Consider the following 26,474-nt stretch of genomic DNA (forward strand, 5'->3'; position numbering starts at 1 on the left):
TTTTTGTTCATTTTATAATATAGTTATATTATAAAGATATGACATCTTTCGTTTCGTTAGTTTTGTTTTCATGAATTGCTTAAATATGTGCTATATTAGTACTATTTTTGATTTGATTTGAAGTGAACTGTGTTGTTTTTTTTTTTCAATCCCCATACACTTTATATCACGGACGTAGCTAGGACGATGGAAAAACAAAAATGAATATTTTTTTTTGTCTGTCGTTCTGCTATGGGCTAATATCCAGAACCGATTTTGATGAGAATTTCATTGAAAGATAGAGGAAGTCAACAGGTAGGCTACTTGTTATTCACGAACTTTCCGCAGGATTAGGATTTATACAGGAAAAACAAGTATTTAGATAGGTCAAGAATCAGTTATGTTTTCAGAATTCTTTCTTTTTTTGTTGAATTGTATGTATGTTTATATGAATGAATGTTTGTATTTAGTTGCGATATAATTTCATACTTTTTTATTCCTAAAAATCTTTTTGGGGTAAATTATAGGGCGCTGGCAATATTATGCGGGTGAAAGCGGCGGCAGGCGGGGCGGGGAAGGGGTGGGAAGAGTTTTCGTTTTCGTTCGTTACATTATGCTGCGTCGTATGCGTACTGTCGTCGAATGCTGTATCTAGAAATATTTGATACATCTATGGCTTAGAACTACGTCGATCGACTCGACAGTCATAATTTATAAAATCGCATTCAAATCGGTTTACCAATTATATTGGTTAGGTACCTATTTAGTTTCTAACAAAAACACAAGTGTACTCATTTAATTTTTATTACAAAAATGTTATTAAAAATCATTCAACTTATTCTTAAACATAGCACTACGTAACTAAACACTATTTTATTCGCCTTAAATTCTAGAAATCTTATTTTATACATGGATGTTGAAATACTGGCAGTGGAAAAATACATTATCTACTAGTACTTTTACTGTACAAAATTAAGCTAGCAAAAGCTAACACTGGGCTAATGATAACTGTTTTTAAATATTCTTATATTTTGGAAGATTATAAGGCGCGCAAACGAATTCTAAAATTCTTTACAAAACTATTGTACTGTGTCTATCATGTTATAAAAATGGTTTCTAAATATCTAATGTATTTAAAAATTCTGAGTAAGAGTAACATTTTGTTTTGATGCTATGAAAAATATTTAATACCGTGACTAAATACAAAATTCATAAACACGATCAATTCATCTAAATTTACAGTATGACTGCATTATTATGTTATATTAGTACAAAAGCAAACATTTAAATCTAATCACTCTATATTATTTACAAAATTGCACTGTTGTATTTAAAAATCAGTATACAAAAGCACCTACTTTATTTTGTTATGTACCCTTCGGTTTTATATGATTTTGATTAGTATTTTTGGGCTAAATTTAAGTAATTTCCAACTAATTCCATCTGAATTCAGTGGTCGACACTGCAGTTTATTCAACATTCCACAACACCACAAATTACATGTATTAATTCTAACAACTTTCATTCAAGAATAAATGGCTCGATTTACACTAAATTGTAAATCACATTATTTAAAACTAGATTTTGTGAATGGAAAAAAAAATTCATTCAACGAAACATTTACCGTTACATAGGTCTAAGGTTCCAACAAGTAAGGTTTAAATACCAGCGTATTCAAGTTTCACACAATCACTTTGAGGGCGAGCGAGTTGTGCAAAGCAGTTTGTTATCGAAAAATGATTCACCGCCCAAGGCAGGAATCACGCCTTTCACATTATAAGCACAATTACTTACAGCAAAATGGTTACGAGACATGGTGCCCGATCCCAAATTAGAATAGAAGGAACCTTTTTTATTCAGAATTACTCGGGACAGGGTACCAAGTCAGATTTAAACATAATTCTCTATAATACTATTTCATACATACATCCGTGCGTAATTGATCAATATTTCAATTCATAGAAAATTTCATATCACAGTTTCATCTATTCTAATTGATTAATATTGCAAGACTATTTGTTTTGTGAATACAATCTAGGCAAATCTTTTGAACACATATTCGGAAGTAATATGAAACGATTTGATTGATACAAAAACCTTTTCCCTATATTTTTTAGTTATCTGCTAAAGCTGAAAATTTCACAGTAGGTAATTATTATTCAAAATATTGAAATTAAATTAACAAATTTACCCCTGTAATTAAAAAAATAACTAATGCAATCCTATGCATTATGTAAAGCTAGCTAGCTATAGTAATAGTAACCCTGTTCTTAAACGCTGTATGGCTCGCATTTGTTTAACTTATTTTCTGCTAAATCTTCCAATTATTTAATACATAATATAGGAAAATCAATGCATCAATCAAAGGTATTGGAATGTATATGGGAAATTGTAAGAATCTTATAACAATCGAGCACAGCATGGTCAATCTTCCATTGTTTTTTGTGGTTATTATAATAACTTACACTACTAATACGAATTTAGTCGCATCGACTAACCAATATCCGATTCGAGATCTTCAGACACAACCAACACCAAACATTGCCAATCTAAAATTCTTTCACACTGACTATTAATTTTATATATCCAGACCAATTTGTCTGGGTTAATCACATTCAACATATGTTAAAAACAGTAATTTAATGACTTATTGATTTATAATAGGTTTTTAATATTTAACTTAGATCCAGAGTGGTAATTGCGTGAGCATTTAATGAGGGTCACACTACACCAGCCCATGTACGTACCGAGGAACACTTTTTATGTTATTTTTTTTTAATGTCACGAAGGGAACAGAAACCCACTCGCCAACGAGCGAGTGCAGAAACGGTAACCCCCGTTGTGTAAATTGTATCTAGGCTAGATTTAAGTACATCGCAAAAAATAACCCAATGGTAAAAATATTTAAAGAAATGAAGAGAGGATCTTTGACACTATACACATTTGTATATATTTGCCTAACTTTATCGAGATTTCTCACTACACCAAATTTATTCAGTAAAAAAGGATACCAAAGATCTTCGTCTTCATATCTATGCCTTCATTAAATAATTTGCACTACGTAGTCGGGATCAAGTTAAATATGATCTCCAAGTATGACATAACAAATTGAATAAACAAAATAAGACAAAAACCATAATTATAGCCATTAAGCACTGTTAGGAAATTCAACAAACAGGGCCTTGCCTCAGCCATGCAAATGAAAAATACATATAATTGTATATATAAACCAGCGGTGGGATGTTTGCTTATTATACCCGCTACTGTGTTGCTAATGTATCGATGCATGTGAACATCTATCCATAAACTCTAATCGTAAAACACTACATGATACTACACTTCATTCTCACCTAGACATAAGTATGCTTCGATACAAAAGCACTGTGATAGTATTTGTACTGACAGAATGGTTGAATATCAACCATATACAAATGTTATGAATAAATTCACTAAATGTAACATTAAATTGTACCCGAACATTCAGGATGTCAAGAGAGATAAACTGAAAAAGTATTTTACTTACAAATTAAAACGTTTTTACAGTGTTCAATATGTAACAAGTGTTAATTGTTGTAAAACACATAAATACACTTATCTGGTACAGACTCTACTGTTCGGAGCTGGACTCCGAACATGCACACAATTTCACAGCTAAATTATTACAATTCACTTTCCTTCTACTGCTAAATTTGAAATGGAACAATCACTGGAGAAACACAATTTTGTATTATCATTGACCCCATTAAAGTATGATCACAATTTTTAGAATAAGTGTGACGGGTAGATGGATACAGTAGGACACATGTGAACTTGTGTCCTACTTGATCGATACTCGTCATGTACTTATTTATCAGTTTATATTAGTGCGACTCTGTTGACGAGTGGTGTTTTTCTCCTGCTGGTGTGCGTCTGCGCCGCCACAGGCTGATACACGAAGCTTGTTTTGGCTCGCTTCGCTGGATGTACTGTTAAAAAGAAAAGAAAGAAGCTATTAATTTGATATCATTAATAAATCCATACTTTTACATTTTATTCTCTCTCTTATTTGCGCATGTACCCGGTGTCATTCGAGGCTGTGATGTGCGCTGCATGGTTTGGAGTGGTTCATTCTAGAGGGGAATCAAGAATTGTGTATGTGACGATGTATCAAGAAATGTGGTGTTAAAAAGAAAATCCTACATACCCAGCTATGGACATAATCAACAAAAATCCGGGCATTGTGTATGTCAATTTATATCTGTGATGTGCGCTGCATGGTTTGGAGTGGTTCATTCTAGAGGGGAATCAAGAATTGTGTATGTGACGATGTATCAAGAAATGTGGTGTTAAAAAGAAAATCCTACATACCCAGCTATGGACATAATCAACAAAAATCCGGGCATTGTGTATGTCAATTTATATATGAAGTAATTATTTTAGAATGTGGGTACTTACTTGTGTAGTTTTCTGAAACCGATAGATCCAGCTTCATGGGTTTAGCCATATCGAAATCTATTTCTTCATACGATCGGTCTAGAATCTGTAAGTAAAAAATAAATAAATAGAATAAGTGAAAATGGAACTGTCGCTTCCTAGCAAGCCAGATATAGTTATAATAATTCGTCGTAGAACTTTCTACTTTTAGCCTCACACATCGCAATTACACTCAGAAAAGGTACACCTTGGTACAATGTTAGTCGGCAGGCAAAAATAAACGAGAGTGAGGGCTATTTCTGCTGCCAAATGGCAGTTGTTTGCATTATTGTGTTCCAGTTTAAAGGGTGAAAGAGGAGGTGTCCTCTGGTGTTGCAGGCGTCCACAGACTGTGGAGACGACCCACCATCATCATGCCGCATGTCTGTTTGGTAGTGTAGCTACCAAACAGGCATGCGGTGGTGTATGTGTATGAATCAAAAATAAATTCTTCCTACTTTAACAGGTTAAATTAGTAAAGTAAAAACACTTTGCTTGTATTGCACCAAAATCAAGATACAAGATATAATTTCGAGAAAGACAAATGTTACGGTACAATTCATCACTCTCTACCAGGCTACTTAAGGAAAGAAGATATGAATATGGTAGTGCTAAGAGTATGATAATAAGTTTGTTACTCCTGGTTATCTCTAGAAATTAAACAATACAATTGAATTTTGTAAAAAGTGTGTGAAAAGAATTTTCCCCTCATTAGCAATTTCTGGCAGTTACCTCGACGTCACTGAGCTCCTCCCCGGAGTCGGGGTCGGTGATGTAGGAGGTGAGCGCGGAGGGCCCGCTGGCCAGCAGCCGGTAGCTGCCCCCCACCATGCCCGTACCCTCCACTACTTCCTCCACTTCCAGCTCTTGGTCTGACACCTCCTGGAATTGATAATATTACATACTGGCTGCACCACTGCCTCTTCGTTGCAATAGTTGGAATATTTTCTATCATGAAACGTAAATATACACGCCGAACTATGCGTATGCAGCACGAGCACAGCTACACTACATATTATGGAATTTTTACGCACATGTACACACATGTGCACACGCGTAAAATAAAATGCAGCAAATATAAACAATTTAGTGAGTGAATATATATATCCCAATATATTATCGCTGGTTGACTGGAAGAGATCCTGGAATACGGCCGACATTATATATTGCGTGTGTATGCACGTGGTATGCACTTTTCATAGGTGTTTTTTGCACAATAAAGATATTACAAAAATCAAACAAATTTGCTGGACAGAACTTCGGTCTATTTTCTATAGATTTTTTATATAAATATGGATGAAATAAATGAAATTTTAGATATGAAATGATAGACGGTGCGTGGATTACATGGAATACATTATAACTATCGTGTCATTTAGTTTGTAATGTGTAACACCAGCAACAAGTGGTCTTGAGAAATAATCAAATTGAGCATCACCACATTACATGATAGTAAAATATACTTATATAAGTTTCAACATCTTATCACAATTTATTTCTTTTGCTTATCTCAATAATTAAAATAACTTCAAAAGCAAAGGTTATTGACTTTTAGTACACAAATGTTTTACAAGCTGCATATCTACAAAAACAAAGAGTCATTGTAATTATTATCATAACTAGTGATTTCAAGGTCGCCGAGGATGTTATTCAAATTTAACGGTGCAAATTTAAGGCACTGATATAGTATTGAATTGAGCATTAAAAAAAGGAATAAGTCTCGAAAACAGATTACTCTGTATGAAATTGACGAAATCAATTTTTCATACTGAGTGTGTGTGTGGTATTTTGCAAATTAGGCAGAGTAAAAAACTAATTTTGTTTTTTTTATCTTAATTGATTTCTAAATTAAGATAAAATTCTTGAAAATATAGAATGAAATGAAAAAAAAACAGAGCTCGAGAGGTAAACGAGTCCACGTCACTGTATAACCAACCAGGTGGGCAAGGACGTGGATTAATTTCCCTTTCGAGTACTGAATTGTTTTCATTAAGTATTTTAAAATTAATTAAAAAGTGTGATATGTATTGAAAGAAGAAGTAACTGTAAATGATCCTACCTGTTCCACAATTGTTTCCTCCTCCTCGACCTCCTTGACCTCGGGGTCGATCTCGACGTCTGCGTCGTCCGCGTCCGCGTCCACGTCCGCGTCGTCGTCAGGGTCTGTGTCGCCGCCTGCGCCGCTGTACTTCATCTCGCCGCGTTCCAGAGCTTCTAAACTTTCTGTAATCAAACATAACATCTTACTGTTCCATTTGCAAAAACGTTTAGTTGTCCAAAAGTCTGAAAAAAAAAGAATCTGTAAGGGTACAGATTGATCTATCAAGATGTCCCTATAAGAGAGACTGACAAAACTAAATTTAAATTACTATGATCTACTACATCATGTCTAAAAATAAATTATTAACTTCCATGTGCCATTATGTTATCGCAACTCTGACATAAATATGTAAGCAAAATAGTTTTTTAGTAACATTGACAGTGAAGTTCCTTTTGATCAACTTTTGATTAATCATAAAATAATACACGATAATTACAAACCTGGATAAACCATTGCCTTTTTAATAGCTTGTGGATCTTTTCTAGACCACTTTTGCACTTCTTCGTCCATTTTACCAACTTTTGATGGATTCATGGCCCATAAGCAACCTGAAAAACAGTATTTGTCGCAATTAGTACAACACTTTAATCATGAGTAGGTACTTTAAAACTAGGAACTATTATATTTACCCTTTCTTTGACTTCCATTTTGGGATGGCTTTTCTATTTTTTCGAAACATTTATTTAGACTTAAATTGTGCCTAACTGAATTTTTCCATCCATTTGGTGCAGTTTTGAAATACGGAAAGTGTTGACTGAAAATAAAAAACAAATATTGAAAAGAAATGTGGTGACAATTTAGGTCGAAATAATTGAAAGTAAGGTGAAAAACTTACCACATAAAATTATAAATTTCCGATACTGGTAAGCTTCCTGTCCTCGAGTTTTTCAGCGCCATGGCTATTAAACACGAGTATGAATAAGCAGGCTTAGGAAATTCACCCAGGACTGCTGTTTTGCTATTATTACTATTCACATATTTAGCTTGGCTAGTATCTAATGCAAACGCTCCACTAACGGCTGTTTTGAAAATTTGTTTATTACTATTTAATGAAGAGTTATCGATCAATATTGTCGTCGCTTGATTTTTGTTACTATTCGCTAAAATTGTTCTAGATTGTTGAGCATCCAATATGTGTATATTACCAGATATTATTGTCTTAGCACCTATTTGTTGCGTAATTTTTTGGCTTGAGTTTAAAATGGAACAATTTTTGTTATTAACTTTTAGGACTTCGGTTGGCGTGGTCTTGATTCTCACTGTGGTTGGAATTGTGGAATTCAGTTTGCTTTTATCCAGATCTTTTAATAAATCCTTAACAACATTTTTCTCTTGCTTTCTAACATAAATTACCATCTGCGTAGCTTCTTCCAATTTTTTGGGGGCAGGTTCTTCTGGCTCGGGCTTTGGGACCTTTATGGTGTTTGGAGAAAATGTTAAATGGCTCTTTTCTTCTTTAGGACTTGGCAGTGACGTGCTACTATTTAGGTCAGTATTAGCGGCTGACGTTAGTAATAAATTCGAAGCCTCTTCTTTCACAATACTTTTCACAGGAGTTTCCGCAAATGAAGATGGCATCACAGAGTTAGGATTGACCATAACTGCATTGGCTTCAGAGCCATATAAATCTAGGTTGTGTACAAAACTAGATGTATTATTGAGCCATGTTGAGGAATTATCTGTGTCCATGTCCAGTAATGGAGGCATTTCGGCAAAATTTAAACCTAATGAATCCTGTAACCAATTACGAGTGTTTATTAATAAAAGCATTATATATTATTATATTTATTCATATTTTAAGCAAGCATACTAACTGAAAAGTCTGTGATGCTACTTAAATCTGTAGCTATTTCATTTTTGATGTCCATATCCAGCATGTCCTGGAGTGAGTCGGTGATGTACAAATCCATGTCTGAGCACACCTAGAAAAAAATATTTAAATAAAGCACCACGAATTGAAATATTTGTCGTAAGTGTACTATAATGCATCATTAATAGATTTTTAAAGTAAAATCAACAACGCATTTTCAATAGGTTTTCATCAGAAAGAATGGAGTGTTTTACGAAGATGCTTTTTAGACTGACTAATCAAGTGGGCGAAATAATTATAAAAATTCATATAGGCTCAGTAGGCTATGGAAGTCCATGTGAATGTTAAATTTCGCGCCAATTTGTTGTTTTGAACATTGCAGACAAAACGGGATAATGGAGCAGGACAATGAAACCACTTTGTGTTGTGGCACGAAAACCTGTTTGGCCCTGTGGTATGCGCTACACTCTACAGAGCGGTGCCCGCAAGAGTAAAATAGTAAAATACAAAACAAAATATTGTACATGTTTGTATGACCAAATTTGACGAGATTTATCTAGAATAAAGTAAATATTAATAATAGTTTTATGATAAATATATTTAAAGTATTGTTACACTGTCACAAATGTGAATGCAAAATAATTTCTATCCAGAAAAAATGTAACCGTAATTATTTTAAGCACGTTTTTTTGGGTTATGTCCCCAAGAGGTTTTTAAAAAAGAGCATCTTCATCACATCACAAGAATGGTCGCCCAAAGATTTTTTGTAGCGACGACCTACGCCAACAATACTCGGGTTTACTGGACGGAGTCCGGACAGGCTGGAGCGGTCGCTAGTGACGTGTATAAAAAACAGTAACACAGCGAATGGAACTAACCCAAGGCTTCCAAGTTCGGGACGATATTTTTTGTGCCTGCTTTTACTAGGCGAGCAGTGGGCCTATAAATAACTCGTTCTGTACCATATGCCAATAGGCCATTAAGTAATAGTTAACGAATATAGTGTTCACTTTCATCTTCTTCCGGTATTATGATGAGTTCTATATTCTTTCCACGTGAACCGTTGAAAGGAAATGCAATGCAATTGCACTAAGCTAGGCATATCGTAATCACCAATCGTAACTTGTTGTATTTTACGTAACACATTGAGTACCACATAGTGCGACCTAAATCTAACTTGAGATTGAGTGCAATGACTGATAAGAGTTGAACAACGATAGCCAAAAATAATAATCAGTTACATGACGATATTATGAAGGTAGGTAGTTACATATTTAGTACCTATGTTTTTTTTTTATATTACATAATAATGTACTATGACGGTAAAGCAAAAAACTATATTTAGGTCGCTCTGTAAACGAAAAGATCATAATATATTGTTTTTGTATTAACAGCCACTGAGCTAAAACCTCTCGGCAGGTGTCGACTCCTTTTCTACCTGTTAAAAGTTTTACCGCGAAAATAGTCTGAAAGGAGAACACAACTCAGTACATAAAGTAGGTGTTGTGTTCCACGAATGTGCGAATGAGAGGGTAAAGTTGGGGTGGCAGAAAGGGATAGATGCTCGAAACTGAAAGAGGGTGGATCGACCCCTAATGACATTGGCAGCCGCTCGCACCGCGCCCTTTTGATTCAGCAATAAGCTAACTGAACTTTTTCTCTTATCCAATTTTTTTGTACATCCGAATTACAAGGAAAACTGTAACAAACTAAGAAATGTGCAAAAAATATTTACTCGCTGTACTCAGTCATATTTTAAATACCACACAGACATTGAATCAGTTAGTTGAAAAAATGCCCGCCCAATTTATTACTGTCATGTTCTAATAGGCCATGAACTGAGAAATTTAATTATTACAAGTTCTTTTTGTTGGTAACTTATGATGTGCCTAGGTAGGTATAATTGGCTACGTGCATCAAAATAGCTTTATCATAATCAATGAACAAGACATTTTAAGATCAACCCAACGAACTAATTGGTACAGCTACCTAGGTACTTAAAACAATAATAATCTCATCCTCATACCTACTTCAGGGCGAAAGGTGGGCTAAAGTAGAGTGAGCAAAATATCTAGAATTTAATTTTAGAATAGGTTGTTGCAGGAATTAATAATCGATAGCTGGGGATAAGTAGATAGTTCAAATAAAATAATCATACTGTCTCAAGTCTCAATCATATTCAATGGTGCAGTAGGTACGAAGCACGTGCCGTATAGAATTAGGTACCGTCTGGGAAGACAAGTAGGTAGGTACCTACCTACTGCCAATTTAGTAGGTACCTACATCAAATATTTGCCCGCTCTGACAATTAAACGCTGAACAGTCAGTTCTTAATTTCAAAAGAGCAAGAGGGTTTACCTACTACAAAGTAGTACAAATACTACAAGTAGTTTACCTACTTTGTAGTAGGTAAACCCTAGGGAGGAGTAGGAGTGCGTAGGTATGAAATGCATGACTGTCAATGAGACTACACAACCGTTTTGGGAGATGAATTTTCAGAGGTATAGAATAGAATAAAGTTTTGGCCTTGGATTAGATGCGAGTTCTCTAAGGTTTCAGCTGAATGGCGAGACAGTGGGGGGCTGCGGAGGCGCCGCGAGGGGCCCGACGTCGTGTCCTCGAACCTGACCGCGCGCGTTCGCCTTGAACTCGACGTGGTCGGCTCTTGCGCCCGTGGTAGACGTTTGCGTAGCCGCGGAAAACCGACGGCATGAAAAATGTGAGCGCATTGCACGCAAATGAATAAAAGAGGCGGTACCTAGTCCAATTTCGAAAATCCAGCAGAAAATTAGTAGGTCCCTACATACTACTACTATATTTTCTCTAATATGTATTTCTGTAAATAAAGTTTGTAAGGTAGGTACCTATTTGGCGCGAAATTAGACATTTCTGACATTGTGCGCGCGCATTATACGAGAGCTAGGAGGGGTTGTTTTGTATTGATTACATGCGCGACGAAAACTCCCTCGTCCTACTGGATGTAGATGGCCAAAGTACCTAGGTAGGTTTGTACGTTAAGACGGAAATTTTACCTAATTCCTAACACAAATACCTACTTAAGTCTTGTTTTATATAGAGATTATTTGCATAGGTATGCCTTAGGTGTCTGCCTTTACATTCTGCATTTAAGTAGGTTAGGGTAGATAGGTACCTACCATAGAATAGATAGACCACAATTTCATTTGAAATTAGAATCATACCATTTTGGTACCTACCTATAATTCTAATTTGAGATGAAATATAAGTAGGTATCTACCACATCATACGAACTTTATCAGAAAAATCATCGGCCAGGGCAGCCGATGTTGGCAGCCATGAAAAGCGGTTGGTACGAGAGTTCATTGCCCTCGCTGTGAATTTATTGACACACCGGGTGGAATACCTACGTTTCCGTAAGTTTATTAACTAGATAGGTACATAATTATAGGTACTTTAGTTGCGTGTAAAGGTAGGTACCTACCTACCTAACTATACATATAAAGTCCGCCTTTTGTACTAATTTGGTAGGTAGGTAGGTACCTAAATAAACTTGAAGATGAGAGATGAAACGTACGATTACTTATACCTATATTTTTTACTTTTTGGTCTTTAAGGTAAGTAGGTACATATATATATATTTCAACTTTCTATTTGTTGAGATGATAACTTTTATTTGATGCCTAAAATAAATTAATTATTAGGTAGGTATATTAATTAAACAAGAATTTTCCACAGCATTTTCTGATGATGTCATGCTAGCAGCAGTACTGCCATAATTCTATTTTATCTGTCCCCAATTAGCTACGAGGTAGGTATAAATAAAATGTACCTATGTAGGACTATGATTACGAGTAATCTAATTACAAATAATCTGATTACAAGTAACCTGATTACATTAATCATTATTGGTTTCTTCATATTTTTCGAGTCTCTCGAGTTCTGCTTCTGCTACTAACCTAACCTACCAAACCTGAACCTTTCCCGAGGCCTGAGCTTGGGCATGAAGTTTTGCAACCCTTTGTACTGTCTACCACGTAAACGAAAAGACGTTAGGTATATAGGTATGGACTATCCTACCAAATCGGTCTGGATAGTACCTACCTACCTACCTATCGCTAGTGAAAATTTATGTACCTAATCGTTGAAAAGCGAGGTCTAATATTCTACTTGCAAAAATATATTTTTTTGTATGAATGTTTGTGTGTTTGTAACGCGATAACTTTCGAACTGTTGGTACGATTTTGATGAAATTAAAAAGGTATGTAGGATCTGCCAATGGAATTTTTAAGTTCGTGGGGCAACAAAATCGGTTAAGCCCTTTTCGAAATATTCACAATTTTGTAAAAAAATATTGTGTTCACGAGGTCTAAGTTCGCGGCGAACAACTAGTTAAATAAATGTAGGTAGGACCTTAGTCATTATTTTAATCATGATTTTTTCCATTTATCACGTAAACGAAAAGACATGATATAGGTTTATGGACTATCCTACCAAATCGGTCTGGATAGTATCGATAGTGAAAAATTACGTAATCGTTGAAATATTATTAAATTAATGTACCTAGGTAGGACCTTAATATTAATTATGATTTTTTGTGTAATCTAACTAGAGTAACTTGGGTATATCAACCTCGTAGAACTATTCTTGAATCCAAAGTAATAATCCAGACCGGAGCCGGACGGAACCCTGAATCTCGCGTATCTCGGTTCCGTAAGCGAAAAGGATGTGATAGGTACCTAAATGTATTGGCCACCCAACTACCTATTTGGATCGCTAATGAAAAATAATGTAATAATATGATAATCATTGAAAAAAAAAGTCTCATTTTACACCTATTTTTTGCCTGATTATTTTGTGTAATCTGTAATTTTTTCTGATGATTACGAAATATAGTCGTAATCCTTAATCTGAATAGGTACTTTATGTAGGCTAAAATAGCGTTTCGTAAGTAATCCCACTTGAAAACTTGAATAAGGAAGGCGTTTTGAGCCTTGTTCTTTTTTTAAAGATTTTATTTAACTTGCAATGTATGTATGTATTTTATTCCTATACATAGGTTACTTAAAATAAGTAGCGACTGAGTAAATTTCTTCGAAGCTTCCTAATTCCTCATGATAACTAAAATATGGACAAAACAAAACACAAGGGCGTGGCTATGGCAGTTGTAAATTTTATACGGTAAAAAAATATTATCTGTGTCATTATCAGGAAACTACGTTTGTGTGGGGAAATGGTGTCCTTTCCTCTCAAACCTGAGCCAAAATATAATAGGTAAAGACCAGAACATGTCGTACTTAAGGCGTATAGGTAGTTTGTTATCGGTAAGTAGGTACCTACCTATGCAGTTAGAAAGGCAAAATTTGTGATGAAATAATAATAAAGCCTGGTGTACACGAATAAACGACAGTCTAGTTACTCGCGAATAGTAACAATAATTATATATTTTATTTAGCTTCTATTTTTGGGAGGGAAAAGCACCGCGCGTGTTTTTCTAGAAATATAATAAAATAGGTAGAAGCCGCGGGTAAAAACTAGTTTCATAATAAATCTTAAACGGGCTGTGTTGGAGTCCTTTTCTATCTATAATGTGTTACATTAGCGGCAGATTTTATTCAAAGTCGCCTAAAGGCATCGGACATGACTACCGCCATCTAGTAGACACACCTGTACTGTACTGTAGGCACAAACCACTTAGTATGGTAGTACCTACCTACCTAGATAGATACACAAGTTCCCACGACCGATTTCAAGGGAGAATTTAAAACGTTGAACAATGAATGCATTGCTTATATGTGTGCGTATACAACTGCTGCAGTGAACCCAAAACGGACGGTTGCATCCTGCACGTGTGTGCGTGCTACAAATTTATAAAGCCACGTTCACACACAGAAATTAAGGAGAGTTGTCGTCAAATCAAATTGTTGGTGTTTTGCATTATCATTTAGTCGCCTACATACCTAAAATAAATTATTTTTACTTATGACGAAGTAGGTATTTGGATATTTTGGATACTAGTTGCATACAGTTAGATATTGCGGGGCTTTGCTCTCGTGGGAATTTCGGTATAAAAATTAGGAACTTAGGTACCTACCTATTCCAGGTTATATTCTACCTGTATGTCAAATTTCATAACAATTGATCTAGTAGATTTTGCGAACATAAGTACCTACATAAACACAAACATCCTTATAAACTAGCTTTTATAATTTTACTAGGAACAAAGGGAGTAGGATTTATTTATTTCGACTAACATACAATTAAATTATTTTTGGATCGAAGATTCAATTTACTTATATCGTTTTGATTTTCGGGATTGATATAGACCAATGATTTTTTGTTTTCATTTCAAAGTAGCAAAATTATCAACCTTAGTGAAGTTACCCTACGTTTTGATCATTGAGGACGAATTGGCGCCATTTTTCATGAAAATACGGCAAAGTGAATAAATTCCTTCAAATTATATAGCTACCTACCTATTTACCGATATGGAGTTAAATTTTATAGTCACACAATTTTATAGTCATAAATAACAAAAACCAAAACAGAATTTCTTTGGATGGTATTTTTTATCATCTTACTCTGGTCACCATAAGAGGGAGAGAGATGGAATATATACGTGTCCGTTATACAATGTAGAAATTATCAAGATATTTTATGAATGAGTAATTTATGGATGTACCTACTACGTTAGTTTTTATGGTGAATTCGACAATCCCGGTTGTGTACAAACCTAAATACATTATAAAAATAGAAAATCGTTTCAGTTCAGTCGGTATCGGTACCTACAAGAACCGGACTTCACAAGGTTTCCCGCCACTTTTACTCATACTTGCTGTACATTTTGCAACGTTTTATGATTCTTCGAAACTAAAGAATGCTAACTACAATAACTGTGATTTGCTACGATTTCTATACATGTAGAATAATAGAATTTAACTTACAAATGACATTAAAAAGAGCGGGACATGTTTACTATTGGACTTTCCCACTCATATTCGGCCCTGTTTTCATAACATAAGACATAGCATTTAGTATTAGTAACGAAACTGTACTTACCGAATATTTATTCAAATAAATATCCTTTTGCTCAATAGAATAATCCTGAATTTCACACATTTACGTATTTAACGTCATTAGATTGACAGAATAACACCACTCACTCCATAAAAACCACAATCTGTTTTACTATTATGTGAAAAGGTACACAAAGAATGATCTCGCAAGCTATTGGTGGGTTCGACCCACGTGATAGAAAAGATTCTCTTCTCATTGGATAAAACTTAGTAGAGGATATACGTCATTAGTCATTTGCTATTCTATTTATTCAAATGTTGATATCCCTTCAACAAAATAGAAACCCTTCAAAAGTGGAATAAGAATATTATTTTTTTAAATATATATTGACGATGAAATTTTAAAAATACTTATATTCCTATTTTACCGGTGGTCAATTTCCGTTCTAGCCGTCGACAACATGGCGGTTTGTTTACACCGGCATGATAAGGCGGGAAGTGTTTATGTAGCGTATGTAAATCCGAGGCTAAAAGTACATATACACAAATAATCTTTATACTTTACATAATAATTTTATTGAATTACAATTGTCGAAGGCACAAATTAATAACAGCAAAATTTAAAACATGAGACACATGGGCAATACCATTTTTGAGTCTACACTACCGCCATCTGCAATATTTTTTTAAAACTATAAGAAAAAGCGGGAACATTGAAATTGTAGTTTTATTTTTATTATTTGATTATAATAGATTAAAAATAATAAGAAAATACAACAAAATAAAAATTACATACATTGTTGCAGACCGACACAATATACCTACAGGACTTAGTCTACAAATCTTGCCATAATAAACACACTATAAAGTGGAAACAAAAACAATAATAAAAGAACTTGCACTTCTGCTCTAGTCGCATAGTAACCACGTGTCATATCATGAGAATTAGAAATTAGCGAACAATTTTGTAACAAGTGTAAACAAATAAAGAAAAATAAAATTTGATGGTATTATAACATAGTAGTTACCTAAAATGTTTTACAAAGCCTTGGTCAACAACGTAGAGTGAGTGACTTTTCGAACTGAAATAATAACAATGCTTATATTGAATAATTAATAAGTTCAATCGAAAATTAGAAAATAACAAGAAAAGTAAAACACTAATAATAATTGTCCACCAATTTCGCAGAAGTGGTATATACATAATTTAAAGAAATTTATTGACAAAATTATATGCGAGGCAGATCCACTTTGCCGTCACTGAGCCAACGGAATAAATGAGTCAACTATTCAGGCCCGCTGATTAGCTTACAGGGTGATAGATGCATCATGGATTCTGTGTGATATACATTATTAGTAATCTACCAAATAACAAGAAAAAATAGTAACATCCTTGAACAGTATACTAATAAGGCGGAATAAAAAAAAATCTTATCCTAAATGGCAACAATACTATTCAAACGGATAATCTAGAATTTAGACAACTTCCTGTTTCTCTGAGATTTGTACAACTCATATGTGCCTACTTTTTTAATTTTCTTACCACCTAAATAGTCATTTTTGAAACCAGTCAAATTGCTTGTTTGTGCTACAAATTTTGTTTCTTTTTGCAATATGTTGACCTGGAACTTTGTAGTAAAACCACTCCCAGATATGGTAGCAGTGGGTACAAAAGGCAAAACTTTAGGAATTTTTCTAATGAATCCTTTCTGTTTTTTTCCTTCAACAGAATCATTCAGGTATACACTTTCTTCAAGATAGTTGGAAGGTTTATTTTTTCTCTTCTTCGCCTCTTCTACAACGAATTGACTTGTCGAAACTACTTTTGCTTTTTTTAATTCGAGAATGTTCTTCTTTGGCTTATCTTCCAACAGATTAAGAATTGTTGCAGGAAGACGTGGCACATTAATTTTATCGGCAGAATTTTGTTTAAATACCTGTGAAAAAAAGTATTTAAATATTGAAATATGTAGTTGTAAATCGAAATGATTAGTGTAAAACTAATTGCTTATTGCTTAGTAAGGATATACTCATGATACTGAATTCGAAGATAACATTTAACACAAACACGATGTAGATGTACTAGGTACTTTTAAAAATTCAACTTTTTTACCTTAGCTGATTTATTTTCGTCATCTTCATCTCGTTCTTTCCGTTTCTTGTTCTTTTTCTTTACATCTGCGAATGGGAAAAGTTAAGTAGTAATAGAAAGTCAAATTACGTTAGCAGTTCATAATTCGCTATTATTATATTAAATAATTTTACCTTTTATTTCAACAGGACTGACATGAGTGTCTTCAGATTGACTTATTTTTTGCTTCTTTCTTTTATTTTCCCGATTCGACGGTTCATTGATTGAGTCAGGATCTAAAAAAAAACGATAGATTATTACAGAGATGATAAGTTATCACATAATTAACATACTGCTAACGACACAGAATAATAATCTCCAACTTCATACTTAATTTTAAGTATTCCAACGGTGATTTTGTATATATTAATTAAATTGCATAAATAGTTTATATATTGCTGCGAAAACTGTACATTTGGTATGGATAAATGTACCTATTACATTTTTATTTTAATACATACCAACTGTAATTGTTTCTTGAGAAGTAGCAGAGGATTTTCTTTTCCGCTTTTTCGATGTAGTTGTTTCTGCGCTATTATTTTCCAGTGAGGTGTAATCTACAAATAATATTATGGTTAGGTACATAACCTATTAGAATTATATCTACACAGAGCTTTATGGCTATATTACGCTTTTCGGATTTTTGCTTTTTCGTCTTTGTATTAAAGACGAAAAAGCAAAAATCCGAAAAGCGTAAATTAGTAAGTACATACATGCATATAAAAGAAGCGAATTTTACGGAATCCTCATTGTGCTAGTCCAATTAGCACTTGACCGGTTTTTTGTACAGTAAACAATAATTATCTATCACTACAAATACAAACGAAAATTGATTTTAGTAAAGTCAGTCATACCATTAATTTCAAGTTCAGTGTCTTGAACACTTTTCTTTTTCTTGTCCTTCTTTGAGCTGCCACCAGAGATCAATGTATTCCATTCTTGGTTGCCTTCGGTGTCTATGAATATGTGTCCTATATAACAAATTACTTTGTATTATATTATTTGTACTCATATATAATAATTAAAAAAATAATTTGCATTAAAGTCCCGGTCGCCACATTTTGCGAAAGATAAATGTCTATTTCGAACACTGGTGTGCACGATACTTTTTGCGAGTCAACATGGGACTGTTTATTTTACTATGGTGTACCTAGGTTCAGGGAAGTTAGTCTATCCATGCCTATGTTTGCATTTGCTCAGTATCATCTAGCCACATACATACATGTATAATTATGTTACCTGAAAGATCACCAGCTGATGAATTTTTGTGACTTGTGTAAGGAATTTCTTCAGGAGCATCACTATCATCTTGAGAAACTGGAAACAGAATTAAAAGTTATGAGTTATAGTATAATAATATAGGTATATATTCGGGTTTAGTCAATCTTGCAAAGTTTACGGAATGATTTTCAATGAAAGGAACAATGGAGTAACACACCTCTGGAGTGTAGTTAGTCCAATTGTACACAACAACCAATCATCAACTATTTCGATTTGTATTATATATGTATAACTATTTCGATGCGTATTTATATCAGTATTAGTGACTTTTTTTACCTTTATCAGTAGTCTTCAAGGCAGCTGCTTTGTTCTTCTTTTTCTTTGCGGAAGTTTTAGAAGAATCATAAACATCTTCTATATCTTCTAATGCTGTCAAATTGAAACCAGAAACAAGTGAAGAATTATGTTTTTTCTTTTTTTTTGAACTCTCAGTTAGAACTTCATTTAGATCAGTAGATGTACTGGAGTTACCTTCGATATTAATAACTTCAATTGATTTATTTCCAAAATCAATTTCATCATCTCTAATTGAAATACTATTTTTCTTCTTTTTCTTAGAACTATTATTCAGTGTACTACTTGTATCAGTATTTTTATCTGTTTTATCTTCACTGATAGATATACTGGTTTTCTTTTTCTTCTTGGTACTTGTATTTAATGTACTATTCATAGAATTATCGTGATAGTTTTTATCCAAGGGTATATTCATTACTTCCTGATCTTGATTCTTCATAGTATCTTCAGATATGCTGTGTTTTTTCTTCTTTTTCTTCGAACTCGTGTCCAACGAGTTATTTATGGATAAGTTTTGATTTATTTCATTATTTTCATTCTCAGTCTCAGCACCTAATGATATACTATGTTTATTTTTCTTAGAACAATTATTTTGAACATTAGATGCATCAAATACGGTTTCAGTTTGTATAACTGTTTCACCTTGATTACTTTGATTTGTTTTCTCAGTCAAAGACAAACTGTTTTTCTTTTTTTTCTTATCATTGGTGTTCAAAGATGTGTTTTGATTAGATTCCTTCTCATTTAGCTGTTCTTGCACATCACTATTATTTGTCTCATCATTCAAGCAATCCATATTATATATGCTATTTTTATTTTTCTTCTTCTTGGAGATTTGCAATACAGAATTCATAGATACTTCACCATTGGTATTCAAAGAAATTTTCGATTTTTCACTTGTAATATTATCAGTAAGAGAACTACTATTTTTCTTTTTCTTCTTCAAACTGATATTTAAAGATTCTGAGTTAGATTGATTCATAAGGGGGCCTACAACCTGGTTTTGGTCTTTACTATCCTCAGTGTTACCTGAAAAACAAAAATTAAAACATTTTTCATTAAAGATAGGAAGACACCTCTTTTATTCATAAACCTAATTTTAGTAGTTATTTAATCTACGAATATAAAAATTGAACGAATACCTTCAAAAATGTTGGTTTTTCCTTCAGTTCTCTTAAGTGGGATGAAATTTTCTGTTTCCTGTTTTGTCTTACTTTGATCATTCTTCACACCGTCGCTACTGTCTTCAGAGAACAACAGCTGTAGATCAATCGAATCAGAAGAAGATTCTTCAAAGTCAGCATTCTTTTCTGTGTCTTTAGCTTGATTAGTAGTTTTGGCTCTTGAGTCACACTTTGTTGTCTTTGACTTTTTAGTGTTTGTTAGATTTAAGTTATCTACAATTGGAGGATTAGCACTTTGTTTTGTCTTTTTGTTCAAATTCAAAGACATATCTAAAGTTTTTATCTTTTTTTCCTTCATATTATTCAACTCTTTCAATACAGAATCATAATTTGATGTAATTTCCATATTTTCACTGATAGAAGAAGCGTCACTTTCGTCTTGCAAAGGATCAGAGGTTTCATTCGTTTCCATTATTGACATGTTTTGGTCCAGACGAATTTCTTCAATGTCGTCATGGATGGGAATAGTACTCATGTTCATATCTTTCAATGGGGTCTGTGGCTCTGATTTAACATTTGTTGACAAGGGATCTTCTTTATTCATGTAACTTTCATTGCCAACAGGTGTTATTTCACTTTCCTCAGTAATGCTAGTATTACCTTCAGCTACTTCAGCATTCGTTTCCATCTCCTCTGTACTGCTATCTTGACTAGAATCTAATTTCATTCTTCTGCTCTTTTTAGATTTCACTACAATTTCTTCTTCTGATTCTAAAGTAGAAGAGTTCAATCGTTGTCGTCTATTTTTCTTTCCTTTGGTGACATCAGATTTTGTACTATTATTAGAAATGTTATGGCGAGCTACAAACATTTCTCGAGAGGCTTTCTTTTGCTCTTTCACTTTTCTTTCATCAAACTTTTTCTTAGATTTTTTGCTTTGAGTTAATTCATTGTCGCTCATAGTAAGATCATCACCTGAACCACTGAGAAGGTCGTTGTCTTCTTCATCTGAACTGACCACAAAGGAATCTTTTTCATAATCTGTATCATTAGAGACACCGTCACTAGAATCCAAGGTTTCACCCTTTTCTACTATTTCATTTTCTTTCTCGTATTGCCTTTCTTCTTCGTTTTGACTATCCCCCGATTCATAATCGTCACATGCTTCTTCAGCTTCATCATCTAGAAAATCACTTTTTTCTTTAGATTCATGTTCAGATTCAGATTCTTCAGAAGATGTATCGTCACCAGACTTGTTAGACTGTTTGGAGTCATTTATCTTAGATTTCTTAATTAAGGAAGAATTTGTACTTCCGTTATTGGAATTATTAATAACTGATGTATTGATTTGTATGGCCATTTTTTTCAAGTTTTTCTGTTGAAGCGGTGTGCTCGTCAAGTAGTCATCCTTTTTAGCAACATATTTTTCTTTATTCATGTCATTAACAGAGTTTGACAAAAATTCTACTGTAGTTTTAGGTGACTTAGCCAAACTATGATCAGTTGTTGATACATCTTTCAGTTGAGATAATATGAGGGTGCTTTTGTTTTCATTACTAGTTTTTTCATTGTTTTGTGATATTGATAATGAAGTAGATCCTTGTTTCGACTTATTGGGACTTTGAAATGTGTATTCTATTGGAGTCAACTTTATCTCTAGTGATTTATCTAATGAATCCTTTACCTGTTTACTGTCAGAGCTATTTATCAAAGATACATTGCTGGGTATAGTTTCATCTATGTCCATAGGTTCACAGGTATCATTAGATACCCTATCATTTTCATTTTGATTAAAAATTGATTTCGGATTTATTTCAGGCACAACAGGGACACATTGATCTTCACTTTCAATTTGCCTATGGCTAACAATAGGCTTTCCTTTATCTGAATCGGAATCATCATAATATATGAATGATTGTACAGCTGTTACAGGATCCTTTTTTAATATTTTTTGAGTTTCATTTAAGTCCGTATTTTCTACGTTGTTTATTTTGTTGGAAAGTGATAATTCTGAATTAGATGTCTCATTTAAAATATTTGAAGAATTATTGTCAATATAAAGACCAGTTTTTTTGTTTACAGATACATTTTTGTCAATTTTTTCAATAACATTATCGGTTTTAATAGTGCTACTATCTGCCTCTAAAATATTATTGTTACTTTCAGGTTTTTTAATGATGCTTTCATCATTCCCTTTTACTTTAATTACCATCTTATTTTTTTTATTTATATCATAATTTACAATTGGCAAATTCTCAGAAGTAGACCATGTTTTGGTCCTATTTCTTGTGGTCTTTTTAAAATCAAGTGATGAGGCACTATTGTTCAAATGTGCCTTATATACTGGCTGTTCATTCAAATTATTTAGTAACTGGAAACTCTCATCAGATATTTTTTTGTCATTTGTTTTGTTGGTATTAATTACATCATTTTCTTTCAGTATTTCTTCATTTTCAATAGTATCACCCAGTTTTTCTTTCTTCAGTAACCTAGGGCTCTTCCGTTTGGGAGTGATTTCTGACTTTTCACTTGTTTTAACAGTACTTGAATTTTTACTGTCAGTTTCTACTTCTTCAACTATGGGATCGGCCACAGTAGGTGCCGAATTTTTTGCAGGAGTTTCTGTAAAATATTCCCAACTAATATTATAAATGCGAAAGTAAGTTTGTTACCTCATCACGCATTATCTACTGGACCGGTTTTTATGAAATTTGGTACACAGGTAGAAAATATCCTGGAATAGGGTACTTTTTATCCCGAAATGCCCACGGGAGTAAAGCCCCGGGGCGCAGCTAGTAGATAATAAATAGTATATCACTTCACAATTTGTCACTTTAATGCAATATACTTCAGTATAATACAGAAGAGCTAGTTTTTTGTCACAGACTAGCACTTCTGTATTGTTAGACAGTTCAGTCAATATATCCTGCAAATATTATAAATGCGAAAGTTTGTGAGGATGTACATGTGTAGTGTTTGTTTGATAGTCTTTTATGCAAAATCTGCCGGATGGATTGTTATGAAATTTTGGGCAGGGGTAGAATATAAACTGGAATAGCATATAGGGTACCTTTAATCCCGAAATTTCCAAGGGAGCGCAGCCCCGGGCGCAGCAAGTACTTCACATTTTTGAGAAACAAACCTGTTCCATTATATTAGAGATTAATAGAAAAAAAAAACCTTGTTTATCAACACTAGTCGAGGAATCCTTCCTTGTCCTTCTACTTTGTCTTGCCGGTGTGACAGGTGCTTCATTATCACTCCCTGAAATGTTTAAAATTTTCACATTGTATGCATGATTGCTAAAGTAAACACTTTACCTAAATTTATAATGTAGTGACTTTTAAATATAAATCCAAATCTAAGTTACATTTTCTAAATCTAAATACATAACTAGCAGTTTCTCTGAATGTGGTATTTATAAGGACATATGAGAAGAAAAAAAATTATATACCAATCTGAGAATTTCTTCTAGCTGCTCGTTTTGCCCTGGGTGAATCAAAGCTCTGGGGTGTTTCTGAGATGATGCTAGTGTTTGACTTTATTCTTGTACTACGCCTGGATGGAGTTAAAACTTTTTCTTCATTCGCTTCTATGACTTCCTTGACGGCAGTCTTCCTAGTTTGTTTCCTTGGTGTATTTTCAGATGCTGAAAATATAATATATAGGCTTCATATGGCTTGATTATGTTTGCATAAAAGGTCAGGCAGGTATTCAATGAATAAAAGATATTCAATAGGATGTATTAAGATGAGCTGATATTGGTGTCAGATTTTATTCAAGTAGACAAGAAACAAATTGATTTGACTATATGAATACAAAAGAACACATCCACAACACTAGATTGTATGATGTTAATATATAAATCAAATTATATTTACAATTTTCATCAATCAACTCCAGCTGTGGTTTTGCGGCAAGTCTCCCCCCTCTTTTCTTGCTAGGTGTGGAGGGTGCCGAAGGTGACTTCACTTCTTCAGCCTCCACTGAAAGTCTGTGTCTCAACCGAGTCACTGGTGCTAAAAACAAAAATATTATCATATTTTTAAGGTTGGATAAATTAGTTTTCAAATAAATATGCTAGTGATAGACACTGTAGTGTATGTTTCATTTTGGTGTCAAAATTTACAATCAATTATATGTATTTAGTTATGTTCTACCTTATGTATATCTTGTAATAAAACATAAATTATTAAATATCTAAAAAATATAATTGTGAAATATCCCACACATTTATTATAATGATATGATTTTTTAAAGTACATATGACATAATTTATTTCAATAGTTTGACTTTCATTGATATATTAATAGGACTATTAATAGGACAATAGGTAAGTGTATTATGGGCATTTATGGGTTCAATGAAACTGATAAAAAATCAAATGATTGTGAGGTCACAAACTGTAATTCTTTACTAATTATAACAATTTGCTAATTTTCACTAGAAGCCGTTAAATCTGATAAGAATAAAGATAAACACTCTCACATGTTCGAGAATATATTAGTGGTCCTCGAGCGTTACACATGCGGCGTCATGATGCGCAACTAGAAACGCATGGTCAAATGTATAATTTTAAAAAATCTATTATAACACATCAAAGTCGAAGTTTTATTTTAATTTGAATAAGAGCGCTATCTATAAAACAAAGGGTCAGATTGGAAACAATATTTTTGAGGGATGGCCTAGTAACAATCGTGAGCGAACTACTTTTAGGCTATCCCAGAATTACTAGGTGAGCAGAGCCCCAGGGCGCAGCTGGAATTACTAATATAATTACCGTTGATTTGCTGCGAAATATATTTAGTTAGCTCATCAATTAAGCAATCGCGTGAAATAAAAGTACACAAAACCAAACACAAAATATTTTCGGCCTTATAATCTAAATATATTGCAATGCAATGAAAACAATTACCTTTAGCGCCGACGTCTTCTTCCATTATTTGTTAAAACCTGAAAAATCACTTCAATAGTGAACACGTGTGTGTGGACGATTTTCAAAATCTTATTTCGTGAGCGACACTTCCTTCAAACAGCTGTTGGACGCGGTTACCATAGAGCAAGGCAAGATTACCATAGAGTAGACAAGAGTGTTGACCATAGATTTAGAAGGGCCCAACGTGCAACCACAAATATTTTTTTTTGGTTTAGTTTATTCATATTGGCAAAGGGCGAAGAAAATGTTTTAGGGTTGCTAGATACATATGCGTGATATGCTCGCGTGGCCCTTACCAAATCAATGTGTTTTTTTCTGTACTGTAAACAATGAAAATTATATACTTCGGCACGTAGCTAAGAACTCGTCATGTCTACATTTCACTCATACAACAAAGAATGTGTATATTGGACATAGGTACATAAGAAGAAACGAGACGGCCACTGACATCTTTCGTATCTACTACCTACATCACGCGGTTGGCCTGATCTGCCACTTTGCATGAGATTAGCCGGATTAGGGCTGGAAGTTGTATGGAAACCTATATAGTTTTCTTGGTCTTTGCTTCGTCATATCTTTTGTTTCGTTCATACAATACAAGAAAGAGAAATGCGTATGAGAAATACACGAGAAGAAACGTGACAGACTGCTAATATCTTTCGTCCCTTAAATCGAATCGTTAACTTTCGCCAGTAAGTTAGGATTAGGTTTAGCTGACTATCCTTACATCCTTATTCTTGCATATTAAAAAAAAGCCGTGTTTGTCTGTCTGTTCGCGATATTAAAAACTACTGCACAGATTTTCATGCGGTTTTCACTAATAGATAGTGTGATTCCTGGGGAAGACTAGAACCTGTTATTCTTCGACCGTGATGATCTGATAAAAGGTTAGGTTCTGTGCTGCCGTCCTACTGGACACCTTTCCAAACGTATGTACAAACCGGCAAATTATATTCTTTGTATTTTTGGAATAACTTAGCATTACTTACCTACTTTTTCGAATGTCACATTGAATAGCAGTAAGCCCCGCCCCGCGTTAGGGGTAAGTGGGTCCGCACTTAAAAAGACATCAAGGGTACAGAAATGGCATTATATCTTCCTGATGACCCTCTTCAGAAATTACACTCAACGTTGTTAACCCCCATTTTTCTGGTGACTTCAGTTTCGGTAATACCTACTCATTGATCTAAAATATATATCACAGGCCGGATGCTGTGTAATATAACTACATATGCGTCTACGTACATACTTACTCATGTAATGACACTGATGATGAGGTATGATCCGGACTGCATTATAATGTTATACTTATTAATACATATATGTATGTATGTTGTATTTATATGTCCCTGGTTAATTACATTATATTTCTCA

General features: G+C 33.8%; 2 protein-coding genes across 2 annotated transcripts; both read right to left on the reverse strand.

Moving 5' to 3' along the window:
- Positions 1-767: 767 nt before the first annotated feature.
- Positions 768-15,534, reverse strand: jumu (jumeau). Its single transcript, XM_053746639.1, has 9 exons — positions 15,378-15,534; positions 8,347-8,454; positions 7,368-8,266; positions 7,162-7,286; positions 6,973-7,080; positions 6,491-6,654; positions 5,164-5,313; positions 4,414-4,498; positions 768-3,944 (listed from the first exon to the last, which is right to left on the reverse strand). The coding sequence occupies exons 1-9, from the start codon at positions 15,435-15,437 to the stop codon at positions 3,835-3,837; spliced, it is 1,809 nt and encodes a 602-aa protein (XP_053602614.1). The 5' UTR covers positions 15,438-15,534; the 3' UTR covers positions 768-3,834.
- A 791-nt stretch (positions 15,535-16,325) lies between these two features.
- Positions 16,326-25,226, reverse strand: LOC128670648 (MATH and LRR domain-containing protein PFE0570w-like). Its single transcript, XM_053746473.2, has 12 exons — positions 25,080-25,226; positions 24,046-24,183; positions 23,619-23,813; positions 23,345-23,428; positions 20,183-22,786; positions 19,023-20,069; positions 18,705-18,782; positions 18,320-18,436; positions 17,927-18,022; positions 17,600-17,701; positions 17,448-17,512; positions 16,326-17,271 (listed from the first exon to the last, which is right to left on the reverse strand). Exons 1-12 carry the CDS (start codon positions 25,102-25,104, stop codon positions 16,804-16,806), a joined length of 5,019 nt encoding a protein of 1,672 aa, XP_053602448.1. The 5' UTR covers positions 25,105-25,226; the 3' UTR covers positions 16,326-16,803.
- Positions 25,227-26,474: the final 1,248 nt, after the last annotated feature.

This window comes from Plodia interpunctella, chromosome 6, assembly GCF_027563975.2.
Source record: "Plodia interpunctella isolate USDA-ARS_2022_Savannah chromosome 6, ilPloInte3.2, whole genome shotgun sequence".
In the NCBI taxonomy this organism is placed as follows: Eukaryota; Metazoa; Arthropoda; class Insecta; order Lepidoptera; family Pyralidae; genus Plodia; species Plodia interpunctella.

Bases quoted from the DNA above. Each gene is read 5' to 3' on its own strand.
- jumu (XM_053746639.1), bottom strand. From the start codon at position 15,437: ATGTGTGAAATTCAGGATTATTCTATTGAGCAAAAGGATATTTATTTG. The intron at 8,267-8,346 runs GTTAGTATGCTT...AATTGGTTACAG, and splicing joins GTAGCATCACAGACTTTTCA to GATTCATTAGGTTTAAATTT. The intron at 7,287-7,367 runs GTAAGTTTTTCA...TTTTATTTTCAG, and splicing joins GAAATTTATAATTTTATGTG to TCAACACTTTCCGTATTTCA.
- LOC128670648 (XM_053746473.2), bottom strand. From the start codon at position 25,104: ATGGAAGAAGACGTCGGCGCTAAAG. The intron at 23,429-23,618 runs GTATATAATTTT...TAAACATTTCAG, and splicing joins TAGAAGAAATTCTCAGATTG to GGAGTGATAATGAAGCACCT. The intron at 22,787-23,344 runs GTTTTTTTTTTC...AATATTTTACAG, and splicing joins GACTAGTGTTGATAAACAAG to AAACTCCTGCAAAAAATTCG.